Below are 15,548 nucleotides of genomic sequence, written 5' to 3' on the forward strand. Positions count from 1 at the left end.
ATGTGTGATAATCCATAAATGGATAGATAATATCCAATGTTGGGAAATTCTTCTACATATACCATTTTCACTAGGCTTCAGTTTTTCCTTAGAAATCCAGTGGGACACCGAGAGCGTTTTGCATATGCTCACATAATCTAGCTCCTTTTGAAATAATTTTAAAGGACTGGGCTGTCTTTCCAGTAATTTCTTTGCTCTCTTAATCTTTACTTGTATGCTATGGCCATTCATTTGTAGTACTGAAAAATGGTGAACCTATTTTTCTAATATTTAACTCAGAAAACTCAAAGAAATGACCACTTAATTTTTTTTTAATAATTTTGTTTTGTTTTGCTAAATTCTATGATTAAGCTTTGTAAAGTCAAAATCAGAAAGGGGAGCAAGTTGCCATTTGTATGGTGATTTTTTATATTGTTGTGTCACTGGTGCATTTGAAGGGAATTGAATCCCTTTTGGAGCACTCAGAGAAATGAGACCAGTGTCTGAAGACCAGGGTTGCCCATCCAGAGGCAGCACATTTTGCAAAGATTGCCCACCCTGCACTGATGGGTACGAACTTACTGTGCTGGGGCCACATGACCCACTTTTCACCATAAACAGTAGCAAGTAGTTGAAGCTGCCTCAGATTTTTTCACTGTGCAAACAAATAAAGTGTCTGTAAAGTAGCTGCACCCCGATGTAGGAACCTGGAAAAAGGTGTGTGAGGAATTACAGTACTAATGCTTATAAAACATAGATTAATAAACTATAGGTTAGCACCTATCCTATGGCAGTAGTTAGCGCCTGTATCCATACTAACTGTTCTGTGAGGAGTAAATTGCAAGTCTTTATTTCATTCTCATTTGGTTCTTACTAGGAGCCTGTAAAGCTTCTCTTAACTTTAAGGGTGGGGAGAGGACAGTCTCATCTCTCCCTGTTTCCAACCAAGCACTTACTTTTCACCTCCATCTGAGGAGCAAAACCTCAGCTTGTTAGGAAAGTCTGTCTTGCAGCAGAGTGTCTGAATGTACAAATCTGCTCACAATCACAGCTGGAGTGGCTTATAGTGGAGACAGGTCGTGCTGGGATCTTTCACTTTGGCACCAATTATATTTTTCTATGAAAGCACAAGAGAAAATACGACTTCATGATTTAAAGTCAATAGAATCTGCAGAGCATAGAGCAACTTGTCTTTTCGTATGCTGCTCTTTGTAGATACAAAATGTTAAGAACTTAAACTCATGCCTAGCCCTGGGGTTTAGTTGCCTGTCCATACTGTCGGATCTGTCCAACTAAGAGAAAATCATCTGAAAGTAAGGCCTGAGAACATTTTGAAGAAAGTACTGTTAGGGTAAACTCTGTCAAGACTTTGGTACGATGAAACAAAGTTCTTAGTATGTGATGCTTTAAAACAACAAAATGAAATATACTTCATGGGCTTTTAAAACTTTGCTGCTTAAGGTAACTCAGAATGTACTGGACCTCAGTGAACTTTGGAATAACAAGCCTTGTAACTTCCAAGAAAGAGTAATAATGGAATAATGCAGAACTACTACTGGATTGATGATGCTCTTGCTCAAGAATTTTGCTGTTCAAGATTTCTTAGAGCTCTAATAGCATATCCTGAAACTTTAATTATTAAATATAACATTGGACTCAGTAGGGATTCTGAACAGATGATCATAGTATCATAGAATCATAGAATTGCCTGGGTTGAAAAGGACCACAATGATCATCTGATTTCAACCCCCCTGCTATGTGCAGGGTTGCCAACCACTACATCAGGCTCCCCAGAGCCACATCCAGTCTGGCCTTGAATGCCTCTAAGGATGGGGCAATCACAATCTCCTTGGGCAAACTGTTCTGTCAGAAATTTTACTAAGGGTTATGTTTCAGCTCTGCTGAAGCAGTTTATTCATTTCACTTCCTTTTGCCCATGAGCACAGGTAGAATTTGGCTGCTTTGACTGTGCTTTTTCTTTGAATTATTAGACTTATTCTAAACCTCAAGAAAACCTGAAACTGTAGTTGAAGCTCGACAAGAATTCCATAAAATGAGATATGAAATAAAAGCTAAAGTTTTTTTCATTATCAATGATAAGCAATGTTGTTCTAGATAATTCCTGTTACTGCTTAGTTTTCTGCAGTAATATGTAAAATCATTATAATTTTTTAAATAGTTTTGATACTCATTTGGTGACTAATTCCAGATCAAGAAAAGGACTCTGACTCTTCATCTGAATCTTTCACAGAACGTGGCTTTATTTGCTTTCTACTGCTAGCAAATGTTGCTTCAAGAGAAAGTACAAGCTGTATCATGTTTAATGGAGCAGTGTTTTGACTGGATTAGATTTTGGTGAATTCAGATGTTTTCTTCCACTGAGTATGAATGTGAAGTGTGAGCTCATATATGGTATTTACACCACCTGAAGTCAGAATTAGTGGGTATTTGCACTAGAAGTGCAATTGATAGAACAATGTATGACTCACTTGATCAATCACAGCTAGCCAATGCCACTAAAGCAATAAATATTGAACACTTCATAGAATAGCTCATGATGCATCTGGAGATAATAATCTCCCTCCTAGATAACTGTTTGGATAATTGTGTTGTATAATGGTTTTGGATAATTATCTGAGTAATGAACATATTTAGAGGAACTGTGGTCTTCTCTTACAATGTAATGAGTATAAAAGTTACAAATTAATATGATAATCTATTGGCTCTGGTCAGTCAGTCATTTATTTCAAATTACAGTGGAGCAAAAGAGTGATGATTCCCTTTTTGAATTAAACTGCTTTAGCAAATTTGGTGTGCAAACATTCACATTTGAACCCCTACTGCCCTGTTTTCTGTTTTCTTTACCTTTAATTTTCCATCCAGGGGCTTAAGGCAAAGTTGTGCTTTATGGCTAAGTGGCAGCATGATCTCTGCAGTAATATCAGCTTTATAGAGGCATGTGCTCAGCAGAGGTCCAGACTCCGTGCTTTTTCTCTCCTTTGTGTGAGGATTTTGCTTTTGCTGTAATTGTTTTGGAATTAGATTGTGCTGTGGAATGAGTCATCTGCACAGACCATAGACCATGGGCATCTTTGCAATTTCTTTTCTCAAATGATAGCCTCACTGCTTGCCTTTTTTAGCTTGTGCTGAGCACTGCTGTGGGGTACAAGAGGTAGAGCGAGGTGACTGTGTGGTGCTGCCACCAGCTGCCCTGGGGGAGAGAGGAGGAGGGAAAAGCAGAAGCCCCTCTCCTGAGATATGTACTAAGGCACCCCTGGAGCTCTTCTCAGCCCAGTTTACTGAATTAAAGTGACTGAAAGCTCAGCTGAGTAAAAGAAAAAGAAAGAGGAAAAAAAAGAAAAGAAACACAAGAAAAAAGCCATAGGCTTGACTTTGAAAAACCTTCTGAGTTCAGTCTAAAATCTCTCTCTGCCATGAATAAAGATTGATGTGCAAAAACTATGAAGGAAAGTAGCCGGGCAAACGTGCTGCTTTTGCACAGCTTAGGAACCATGGTGTCTGTCTAATTCTCCAATTTACCAGTGGTGGGGAGAGTTCTCCGCGGTAGTTCAGCTGAAGTGGATTCATTTTCTGGTATTACAAAGCCTGCTGATGCATGCTTTGTGCAGTCCATGCTAATCAACATTGCATGCTTCATTTGAAATTAAAAAAAAAAAAAAAAAAAAAGCTGTTCATAAGCCATCAGGAATATAACCCTGAACTTCTTCTGTTGCTTTTGAAGCTGTGTGCTCTGCAAGGGGCGGGTGGATGTAGGAGAGGGAGATGCAGGCCTCAGCCAGGCCTGTTTCCCCCTGCCTTCCTGCTCTCCTTGCTACATCCATCTCTGTGCCATGCCAAATCCAACCAGCTGTCTATAGTTGACAGCTCTTAGCTGTGCATTACCCTTGCTCCCTGTCTTGGAGTGCGAGGACTGGGATGTGCCCAACTTGGCCTTGGGGCGGAGGGAGCGTGTCTGTTGCCCTCTCCTTTCTGTGTGCCAGGGATGATGTTCACCTGGTCTCAAGTGGTCAGCACTGGAAGAGTGGTAGCACTTCTGGCTGGTACTTTGCATGAAATACTGCTGCAGCACTGCTCTTCCCTTCTGCACTATGCTTGTGTAAAATTGTCATGCTGCTGGACATTGCAGCCATACCACCTTGTGCTATTGCTATTCCCAGATAACAGCAATAGGATGAGAGAGAATGGCCTCAATTTGCATCTAGGGAGGCTCAGGTTGGACATTAGGAAAAACTCAGGAGTTGTGAGACAGTAGCACAGGCTGCCCAGGGAGGTGGTGGAGTCACTGTCCCTGGAGTTATTCAAGAACTATGTAGACGTGGCACTGAGAGACATGATTAGTGGGCATGGTGGGAATGTGTTGGCAGTTGAACTAGGTGATCTTAGAGGACTTTTCCAACCTAAATGATTCTGTGATTCTACATGATTTGTTGTCTAACAGAGTCATGGGGATCCCCTGTGTCTGGGTGTCCCATGCTGCTGTGCACTGCAAAGTCATAGTGTAGTTAGCAGGGTGTACACATAGCCAGAGATTTGACATGTTTGGGTAGGAAAGTTTTCCTGGCATAGTTTGAAAGCAAAGAAAAGGCAATCTTATAACACCGTATATGCTGAATCATTAAATACAACAATTTTTTTTCCAGTAATCTGAAGAACTAAATTACTGTTGCCACATATTTATTTACTGTTCCTTATCCAATCTGAACTGCTAAGATTTTCTAGAAGAAAGACTTTTAACAGAGAAGGTAATGTAAGCACTGTTGGAAATAATTATATTCTTCTGGTTTACTGCTAAGCTAAGCAGGTTTTAATTGTGTTTGATTCTTTTGAATCTGTAATGTATTGAGAGTATTGATTCACTCTGTAGGCATGAATTTGTATGTGGATATTGTTATATTCATGCAGTACATTTTTCATTACTAAACAGGCTAAAGCCAACCTATGAATTCATGGCAATTTTATACATTTGCTGTTTAATTCTGTTAATACTCATGATCCCTTGTGTTTTCATCTGCACTTGCACCACCCATTTCTAATAGAAGGGCAGTTGAGCTACTGATGAATGATGGGCACAGTGGGACGTCTGAGAGTTTATATATAAAAACCCCTACTCCAGTTGCTGGCTCAGTTCTTAACATGGATGTTACACATCTCAGAAAGTAAATAAAATTTTGAACCAGTGAAGGCTTGTTAATGTTTAAGCCTCAGCAAAGAGTTGAGGAAGCACTTCTACAAGAATGGAAATCAGGAGAGCAAAGTATAAAAACCTTTCAGTGTATGTTTTAGGGGAAAATGTATTTGGGAAAGCAAATGAGGGATACTGAGAGGAGACATCAGGGACCTCACTTTTGTGAGGGCTTCAAAGGCCACCCGAGCAAGGAAACCAGGTAGGCTTCTCCAGAGTTTCTTCCAAAGACTGTGAGAATGCTTGCCACTCTGTGAGGCTAGAGCTAAACTAACTTGTTGGAATTCCAGCTCCATGCTACAGATTCCCAGGATTATGCCATGTGGCTGTGTGTCAGTTCAACAGCTGTTGCAGGGGAACTAGTTCCTCTGGCAGTGCTACAGGTACTGCTAGAAGCTGGTGGTTACTGAAAGAGTTGAGAGGCTTTAACAAAAGTGTCTCTCTCAAGTTCCACTGAACTGGCACTGAATTCCCAAAGATGACAGTTCCCTTCTTTTTTCCCCGAGGAAGACAAATAGTGTGTTTGACCCTTCTCCTCCTTGCAAAAACCGCACAGAAAATAATTGGATTGACAGTGTGGTATTCCTTCCTTCCTGTGCTGATAGGATAATAATACAAAACCCTCAGAAGCATTCTGATAACATTCAGTAAAACTAATTTAATAGTCACTGAATTCTTGAAAGTTCTCATTAGGATGCAAAGAGCAAATATCTGTGTAATTTGAGTATGGTCAGTTTCACAGTGAAGCATGAGGAACTGATGTTGAAGCTGCCTGTTCTTCATACAAACAAGACTGTATTTATCTTACTTCATAGTGACTTAATGCAAATACATTTGGAAGAGTTGCATTTGAGGGAGTAGAAAAAAATATTCATGTTGTTTTCTTTGCCAGAAATGTAATGGTGTATGTGCAGCTGTATATATTCTCAGCCATACATTAGGCCTGATCAAAACGTATTGCACTCCCTCAAGCTTAAATTCAGCTGCTTCACGTTGTGCTGCTGGTATTGTTCCAGTTCATCATACGCTGAGATGACTCACATTGCATGCATTGTGGTATTTAACATAATGTTTCCCTCTTTTTGAATTAGTCTGCAGCGTATGATGTGAAATACAATTCACAATTAGCACTTCAGCACTATTGAATCCAACTTGAAGTGTTTTGATGGAAACAAAAATCTGTTTTATTCATCAGATGTCCCTAAACAAAGCAAGTTGTATCAATAGCTGATAGGGTATATTATATGGTATTAACTGGTGTCTTTCAAATACAATCACATTTAAGAATTGCTGTTTCATAAGCCAGAGTTGGAGAACTCAATCTCACCTCTTTCAATACTACTGAATTATAGTGGGCTTGATTTGCTCTTGGTTTATCCCCATCACTTACGTCAAGTGCCAAGAAGTGGAGCCACATCTCTATTTGGAGATGCTTGGTAATTACCCACCTTAATCAAGCAACAGAAAACTTAGTAGCCTGACTGGGATGGTGCAGGATTGTTTTTCTTAGTGAGACAGCCAAAGTTGTTGAGAAGTCCGTGGTGATTGCAGAGCCTTTCTCAGCTTGGCATTTAAAGCGAAGATCTTTGACAAGGCTTCAGGGGCAGGAAAAAAACAGCTGCAAGAGCTGAAGAGAAAGCAAATAGTGCATGTACACATTTTAAATGGATACAGACTGTGCTAAAAAAAAGAAGGCATAGCTCTGAAAAATGCTACAAATAGAAGGAATGGATGGAGGCATGTGGAATTGAAAAAAATTAAATAAATAAAAAATGAAGCAGAATTAGGTTAAGCAGTGGGGAAGAGGAAATGAGCAGTGATCTGACTGACCATTCCTTGAAAGCTGTGGGAAGAAGGGATAGAGGGAACACGGAGGAATCACCAAATACAGAGTTTAGCTGGAGGTTAGCTCTGTATATCACTTCCATATGCAGTGCTGTTAGTGCAGCAGTGTGTCAGAGCAGTAGTGCTGACAGGACTGTTTGATGAACAGGTGTCCCTGATGGAGACTCTGTGCTTTATCTAAGACTGACTGCGCTTACACACTAGGTGATACGATGTCTTATATTAACTTTGAACTAACCAGGCCTATGTGGGTCTTCTGGTAGAATTTGTGAAGTAGTAAGTCTTTTAACTTTTTGATGTCTGCTGAATAAAAAAATGGGACCTAACAGGCAGACTGCAGGCTATTAAATTGAGTTGTCTCTCACCTGTACTGGGGGTTCTTTGCTCCAATTCAAGGTCCTATGTGTATGACATTTCTGATGGTTTCAACCAAACAGTGCAGTTAGGCAGTGTTTCATCACCTTTCATTAAAAAAACATAATTATTCTGCTGGCTTAAATGCCACATGTATGTTGTCAAAGCCCTTTGCTGCAATCTAAACTCTTAGTATTTCGTTCAATTCATAGAGAACATATTTTCTTTTGTGCCTTGTAAGCAGCCTTTTCCAGATAAAACAATTTAAATCCATTCAATTTTTCTTCATGGATCATATCTTTTAGACTTTACTCATTCCTCTCTTCTAGATTCTTTATTGCTGGTCCATATCTTGAAAGATGATGCCTAACAGCTTATGCATCAGACCTGCTGAGAGTGTCCAGTGGAAAAAGAAAAAACAAAACTGGAAGGATTATTTCACATCTCTGAGATTATATTACTGTTTGCATTACCCAGTATAAGGACCATTAACTTCTATAGCAGTAGACTAGAAGTGAGTCATTTTCTGTTTGTAGCCTGTGGATCTTTTTCAACATGGCTGCTGCCATGGTTGATTGTTTCCCATGCAGTATTTGTCTATATTAATCTAGAACTAGAATTTACACTACTGAATTGCATTTTTATTGGTAATTTCTTTGGTTGTCAAAAACATCTTACATTTTCATGTCCCAGTCTTTGCACTCCTGTCCCAGTCTTTGCAGTCCTTTGCATATCCTGTTGCCATCTAACAGAGCATGACCTCTGTTAAAACACTTGGGTTGTCAAGAAAATACTGAATGTACAAGGCCTCAGTACTGCTGACTGACTAGTGGGGAACTCTATTTGAAGTCTAATTCATGTGCATTGAGTCCTCTATGTGAAGTACAAGAGCAAACGAATGAGGACAGTGAGAAGGCTCGATTTTGATCCTAATCAGGATCAAAACTGAATGCAAATAAAATTGTAAAAAAGTGTGGAAGATAGGAAGAAAGTGGAAATCGGCTAAGTGATAGCATGACTTAGAGATTCCAAAACAAAATCTGCTTCCTACCTCTTTCAACTATTAATTGATGAGCTCTGAATAGTATCTTCAGTAATTCAAAGAATCGTGAGAGCTTTTACATATTAGGAACAATGTATTTTTAGTTGTTCTGCAACCAGGTAAATGCCATGAGAAAGCTCATTTAATCCACTTATGAGATTGACTTGGAGCCAGAATTCAATAGAAAAAAAGGCATGAATTATTACAATTAGTATGACAATTAAAACCCTATGATGACTCAAGCTTAAATTATCAAAAGCAACTACAACAGCTTTGAAGCAGAGAAAAGATCAGTTTGTGCAGAGAGCAGATAATAAAGTGGATGTCGTTGCCTGGAAGAGCTGGGTATACTAAGAGGTATACGAACAAAGAGTGAATGCTCTTTATCTATACTGTGTAAATCTCAGATCAAAATATGCTGTGGTTCAGAACGTCTTTAAGGTGTACAGGCTACCTCATTTTCCTCTGATTAATTTTGCTTTAGATCCAGTCCTTTCAGAGGATTCCTGTCGTTTGTTTAATGTATTACGGATGCTTTCTTCCTAATGGCTAAAGACTGTTTCTGGCTCCCTGTGAACTGGGGAGCCTCCAAGGATCTGGCTGAAGAAGGAATTTGCCCATTCTCTTCAGTGTTTGTACAGTCTGATACAATTTGAAAACTCCCAGTTGGAAAAATAGTTGTTTCTTACTAGTGGTAAACAATTACTAATTTACCAATAACATAAATAGTATGAAGAAGTTCTGTATGTCTCAAAATGTCCTGTGAAGTTTTTTTTCCTTATGCCTTGTGTAGGATCCTTCTCATTTGCCCTGAGCCTTCCAAAAATCATGTGCTTACTCCATGCTGATGATTTGGCCTCCGTCCCTGTGGAGAGACAGTAGAAACTCTGCAGGGCAGTCTAAAGGTTCCACAAGATGAATGAACTACTGCCTGGAAGTGCATGTGTCTTTCCCAACCCTTCTCCAAAAGGCTGACAACAGGCCAGGCCTGACTTCAGATGGCTCAGGTTAGGTGCGGCTGAGTTTGTCCTTGCTGCATGCTTCTAATTGGCACCTTACCCTGTGAGCTGAGCTTCAGGGTTCGGTAGCTCTGAGCATTCATACTAGCTGATTCTGAGATCCAAAGCTTGAGATCCAGAGCGTTTTCTTTTTTAAAGGCTGCCAAATGGTTCGGAATGGGAGGGAACAAAGAGATACCCCTCATACTGCAAACTACTTGCACATCTGACTATATAGCAATAGCATAGTAAACAATATATAAAAAGTAAGAATAAAAAGGCAAAAGTACAAAATGTATCCCCTGAGCTCTGAGACTGCATTTTATTTGAGGCATTAATTTTCTGGAATTATATGAGCTGATACTTACACTGTCATTTGCAAAATGGCTTTGCTATTACAGTAATTTCGGTGGAAAGAGGCATTAGTTTGTCTCATAATCAGCATACTCTGTGTGTACAAGCATTAAGGAGCATGCAGGTGAATAGGGGGAGCTGTTAAATATTCTTTCTTCTATGACTCAAATACAGAATAAGACCTGAGGTAAGAGTGTTTCTTTGCCTGGGAACTCCAGATCTCAGGGGCTGAGTGCCTCCAGCATCTTTCTGCTTGGGAAAACTTCGTCTCTGATTTAACATTTATTTACCCCCTAAAGGAGGCAGGCTACTGATGAGTAGGCATCACATGTTTTGTATCCATCTGGCAAAATAGAAAAGTTGTCAAGATTTGTTGTACAACTGGTAAAGAGAAACTTGCTGGTACTGAACCCTTTGGAGCTAACCTTTCTGCTTTCACTCCTTCAGCACCCCCCAGTCCATTCTCCTTACTTTCCTTGCCTGTGACCTCCTTTACCATCATGTTTAACGGTACATCCTGTCTGACAGCTCTGAGTGTTCAAAGCACTGTTCTATGTCTGTCTGAATCATGACCATTTCCTTCATTTTGCTGAATTGCAATTTTAATATTGGGTGGATATGTATACATTATACAACACATAGCAAATATTATGAAATTAGTAGATTCATCACTCATTTTTGGACAAATAGGCTTATTCTTAGAATTTGGACTAATTCCTCATGAATGAGTAAAGGCATTGTAGTTGGCCCTGATTTTTTGAGCTTGGTTTATCCTGTGCTGAAAGTGATGTTTTTCCCATGTTTTTTGTTTTCTGGTTGTTTTTTTTGTTTGTTTGTTTTTGTTTTTGTTTTTTTTTCTGTTTGATACGGAACTGAACATAACCAATGCAAACCTCTACTTCCCAGAAATGATTCCTAAAAAAAGATCTACCTGTAAGATATCTTGCCTTTTTACTTCCTGTTTTGCCCGTGTCATACTGGTCACACATAAAGTCTTTGTGCTCTATCATACAATCTGATTTTTCCTTCCCATAGCATAGCATAGCATAGCATAGCATAGCACAACATAGAATAGCATTGGGACCTTCAAAGATCATTGAGTCCAACTACCTGACCATGTTGGGACTAACCAAAAAGTTAAGCATATTATTGTGGACACTGTCCAAATGCCTCTTGAACACTGACAGGCATGGGGCATCAATGACCTTTCTAGGAAGCCTGTTCCAGTGTATGACTGCCTTCATGGCAAATAAATTTTTCCTTATGTCTAGTCATAATCTACTGCTGCAATAGCCTTTGACTTAAGAGCATCTTATTTATTCATTTTACAGCATACTTGTGAGCATGAAGTTAGTTCCTTCATTGCTTTCACTTCTGAAGTTCTTTCGTTGAGTTCTTCTTTCTATATCAGTTATCCTTGACATTTAATGTGCTTAATTCTCTTATCTTATCTGCTTACTATGTGTTCAGTATATAAAGTGAACACAGTTTACAGTTTGAACTTAGTTTCTGGCTTGTCTCTAGCTGTGCTTCTAATAATCCCTCAGCTCCAACAAATTGATGTTTTTGCATTTGAGGATATTGGTTTGATTTGGTTCTGATGAAATTCTCTACCTTTTAAAAGTCACGCTGATTTTAACGCAGTCACTATTTCCTCAGTCGTAAAAGTAAGAACTGGAGAATTTTATAAGCTACAGATTTCACTGGAAGACATATTTCTATTTTTAAATAGTAAATCTGTCTGTAAAACATCACTTCCAATGTAGCTTCCAATTGGGGAAAAATGATGAAATTGATGAATATGCCTTTTTCACTCTCAACTATTGTTGAAATATTGCTGCTTCTCATTTAAAAGTGCTTCTCATTTTCACAATTAATATTTGAATAGAATATTAAGTCAAAATCTGAACAATATATATATGCATTTTAAAGTGGACCATTTCAATTTATCTGATTATTATTTTTTTTATTAAATCCCTTGAAGAAATAAAATTCAACTTTTCATTTTGTCTCTGTTCTGAATGAAAATAAACCTGGTATTTTCTAGTAGAATAGAAAGTTTGTGTTCACAGCAAGACATTCTAAATTTATTTGATTAATTTTGTAGGTTAATTTTATCTGTCAAGCTATATGGAGTAGATTCAACATAAAATTGGTCACTAATTTCAAACATATATAATATTTGTCAGCACTGGAACAAGGAGGTAGTGATTTTGCCCATAGCTGCAATTTTTTGGGCTGTTGCTTCCTGATTTCACTGTTAGCTGAGTGTCTCAAACATATTGAAAGTTAGTTCTTTTTTTTTGTTGCTCATTACATTTAGTTTACTGCTATTTATATTTTCTTAGTTTATATAGCTTCATGAAGGATGTTTTTAATTCAAATTTCTATTATTTTTCTGTAACTGACTATGGAAAGAAATGTATAAGTAATGAGACCAAATTTCTATCTGAATTAAGTATTTGTGATCTTGTTGATGAAAAAGAAATAAAGAATGAAAGAAAATATGTGATGGGGACCAGAAAAGGCAGGTCTAAATGTTGACAAAAATGCTGGTCTTTCAAGATATGATGAAAAATTACAGAATTTGGAGATTCTAAAAATGTAAGAAAAAGGAGAATTATTTAGTGCAATAGATGAATGCCTCTTGCATTCTTAGCAATTAAAGCCCTGGCCCATTGTAACATAAAGCAGCTGGGGAGCTGTCAGCTGTGTCATTATGTTATGACTTGCCAGAAAGAAACTGGGGATCTTAGTGATGTATTGCCTTATGTTTGTCTTCATAATTTTCAGTTTCACATTTCCACTTGAAATTGACTTCATCATTTTCATTTAAGTCTTGCTTGTAATAAAGGATTCAAGACTTTCTGTGAAAAGTAGGAAGCCTAGTTCCAGTCAAAATCAGGATGACATCAAAATCACTAACTATCTTTTTACACTGATTCTTGAGATTACCTACTAGAAATTCAGATATCAGTCAATCGTGATGAACATAAATGACCATGAGACCAAGGAAAATGTAGACCTTAACTAAAGACATGTAATCTAAGACATGTAATGAGAAAGAATTAAGAAAACTGCCCTTGAGAGAACAGTCCTGCATGGTAAATCAGGAACCAAAAGACTTCTACTGGCTTTTTTTTTTCCTTCTTTTTTTTTTTTTTTTCCATCACATCAGAGCCTGTGCTTTCCACACCTCTAGGACTGTGGTACAATTTTGAACCCCCATTTTTCTGCCTTGTATTGAAAATATCTTGCACATTTCCACTAGAATTCACTGTTCAGTGGAATTCAAGGGTAGCTGTTTTGGTATTTGTTATTAGCTAGACAAAAGAAAAGCCCTATTATAAGGCACAGAAGTAGCAAAAATTTAGCAAAGTTCATCCTTTTGAAACACCATTTATCAAGACAAAGTCACTTAATCTCTTTAGGCTATTTCCCTCTGCTTTCAGCATGGATGTTCTTAGATGCCTGGAAAATGAGTGTGCAAACTATAACAAGAATATCTATCTTCAACTTTTGCTTTGTTTTTTTGCTATGTCCCTGCTGAGTTGCTCTTCCTGAAGCTACCTAGGGAGACATTCTTTCCCCTCTTGATTTTTTTTCATTAAAATCTTTGGTTATGAGCACTGCCAGAATGCATGATTTTTAAACACAAAGTGGCACTGGGAAAACTGGAAGCATTTGGTAATGAAGCATCCAGAGAACACTGGTCACACTGCAATTGCTTGTCTGTGCATACTGTTGACTGACAGGAAAATTATGCTTGCTAAAGGATAGTCTGGTCTTCAAAGAGAATTATGTTTACTCAAATAAACATGATTTTCAGAAGCACGAGCAATCAAAAGCCTTTCATTTTGAACATTTATTGTGAGAAAAATTCTTCATGGTTATTATTCCATTGTATGTTTTGTTAAACAGTTGGTGTCTTTAACAAATGGCATTTTCTGTCTTGCTTTCTTGTTTTCATGCCTTGACATTTAATATAGATCCTGCATTATAGATTTCAAAAGATCTGCCATTGTTCTGACATAAATCCTATTTTATGGGATGAAAAAAAAAACCCTATGATTTGACTGCAGAGGACAAGGAGTGAGGCAATGTTTTGAAAACATGGCATTGCCTTCTTTGAAACTTGCACCACTGAAACCAGTTACTACCAGAAAGGTATTTCATGACTTTTTCCTTTGGTTCCTTTAGCAATGAAAATATTAATAAGATTCTGTGCAGAGATTTAGCCACTCTAGTGCTTGTTAACTCCATGGTACCACATGCATATTTTGCCATTCAGGAGCACAGGAAAGCATTTTTCTTCTGATGAAGTAGTATGCATTTTCACTCCATTTGTATTATCCTTAACTTGATATTCATCAGGCATCTTCACTGTGAGGCTCTCCTAATTATGATCACATCTGCAATGGTCGTTTTAGCAACTCATAGTTTCTCTAAGCCCACTCTTCAATGCCAACATGAAATCTCACATATTGGTTACCTTCCTACCTCAGTATTTTTCTGTATTCTTAGCCAAATTAGCTCAAGCTCAGAGTGTGGAAAAACCACTTCAAAGAAACTGTTAAAAGTATCATTACTTTGTATAGTAAAATTATTAAAAACTGTCTAGTTAGAGACAGTATCACAGGGAACAATTGCATGGCCCATTCTATGCACATGCAAAGCACAGACAGCATAAACGTGAATTTCAAGGTTTTTCATTTTCTTTGTTTTTTGTTTTTTTGTTTTTTTTTTTAAGAAGTGAGAAAGTACTTTAAAATGTCATTCTTAATTTAAGACACTGCTAGGGCATCAGTAAACAGGCAACAAATGGAAGGGCAGCCTAACCCCTTGTTTAAGAGGAAGGTGTGAGTTCGTCTGCTTTCAGTAAGTCTGCAGGTTATATAGCAAAATGTAGTGATTGACAGAAAAAAAAATAGAGATTCTTTGAAAGGTCTTAAAATCCAGTTTCTAAACTTCAGCTGCCAAAGGTGTTGTTTGACTGCCCCTCAACTTGTGCATCTCTGTGGATGCAGGTGGTGACCACAACTTACACGGCTTTCCTGCGCCTATTGTGGACCCCATCAGCAGCAGGTAAGGAGAGCACCCTGTGATGATTATGAAATTCATGAGAGTGGAAATCATTTGCGAATATGATTCAGAACAAACTGCAGACTCTGTAAAGATCCAATGGGACTCGGCATATTGCATGCAATGTGTCAATTTAATTCCTTAAATACATGCTTTCAGTCTTTACCAATACACTGAGTTCAGCTTAACCTAGATTAAACTTTACTGATGGCTTGCTTATGTCTCAAGACATACTTTCCTCATATCTGAGCCTAATTCTAAAGCAATTCAGCTTGTTTTATTCATTGAAGCTGCACTTTTTAGCCAACTTTTTCAGGCTGGATTGGGTAAAGACTTTTTTTTTTGTGCAACAGAAGTGTTTTCCTTGTTATTCTGCAACGCTTTTCCCTTTGATAGTGATCTTTTTTTCTTGACTTTTTGCTCTCTTTCAAGAACATTGTTATTTATCAGTACTGCACTCCATTAAAAAAAATACATTTTTCTGTTCTTAATTGTATTGTTCTTTGCTGATTGTTAGCCAGAATTTACTATCTGGAGCAGACGGCAGAAACTTACTTTTGGTGCCATCTGTAATATAATATTGAAAGGCTGAAGATCTACTGCTGATCTCTATCACAACTCCTTATAAATTCTCTTCCTCTTGAAATTCACTTCCTCTGTGGCCAGTTTTCAGTCCAGTGAGCCAACTTCT

The 15,548-nt window shown here is 38.0% G+C and overlaps 1 protein-coding gene across 1 annotated transcript in view; it reads left to right on the forward strand.

The window, feature by feature from the left end:
- LOC116232714 (uncharacterized) overlaps nucleotides 1-15,548 on the forward strand; it is a 252,195-nt gene that overhangs the window by 108,648 nt on the left and 127,999 nt on the right. Inside the window, exon 2 of the mRNA XM_090142048.1 lies at nucleotides 14,803-14,860. Coding sequence (XP_089998174.1) covers nucleotides 14,803-14,860 — 58 coding nt within the window. The remainder of the gene's footprint in view (nucleotides 1-14,802; nucleotides 14,861-15,548) is intronic.

The sequence above is a fragment of the Phasianus colchicus genome, chromosome 1, assembly GCF_987193195.1.
Source record: "Phasianus colchicus chromosome 1, bPhaCol1.hap1.1, whole genome shotgun sequence".
NCBI classification, from domain to species: Eukaryota; Metazoa; Chordata; class Aves; order Galliformes; family Phasianidae; genus Phasianus; species Phasianus colchicus.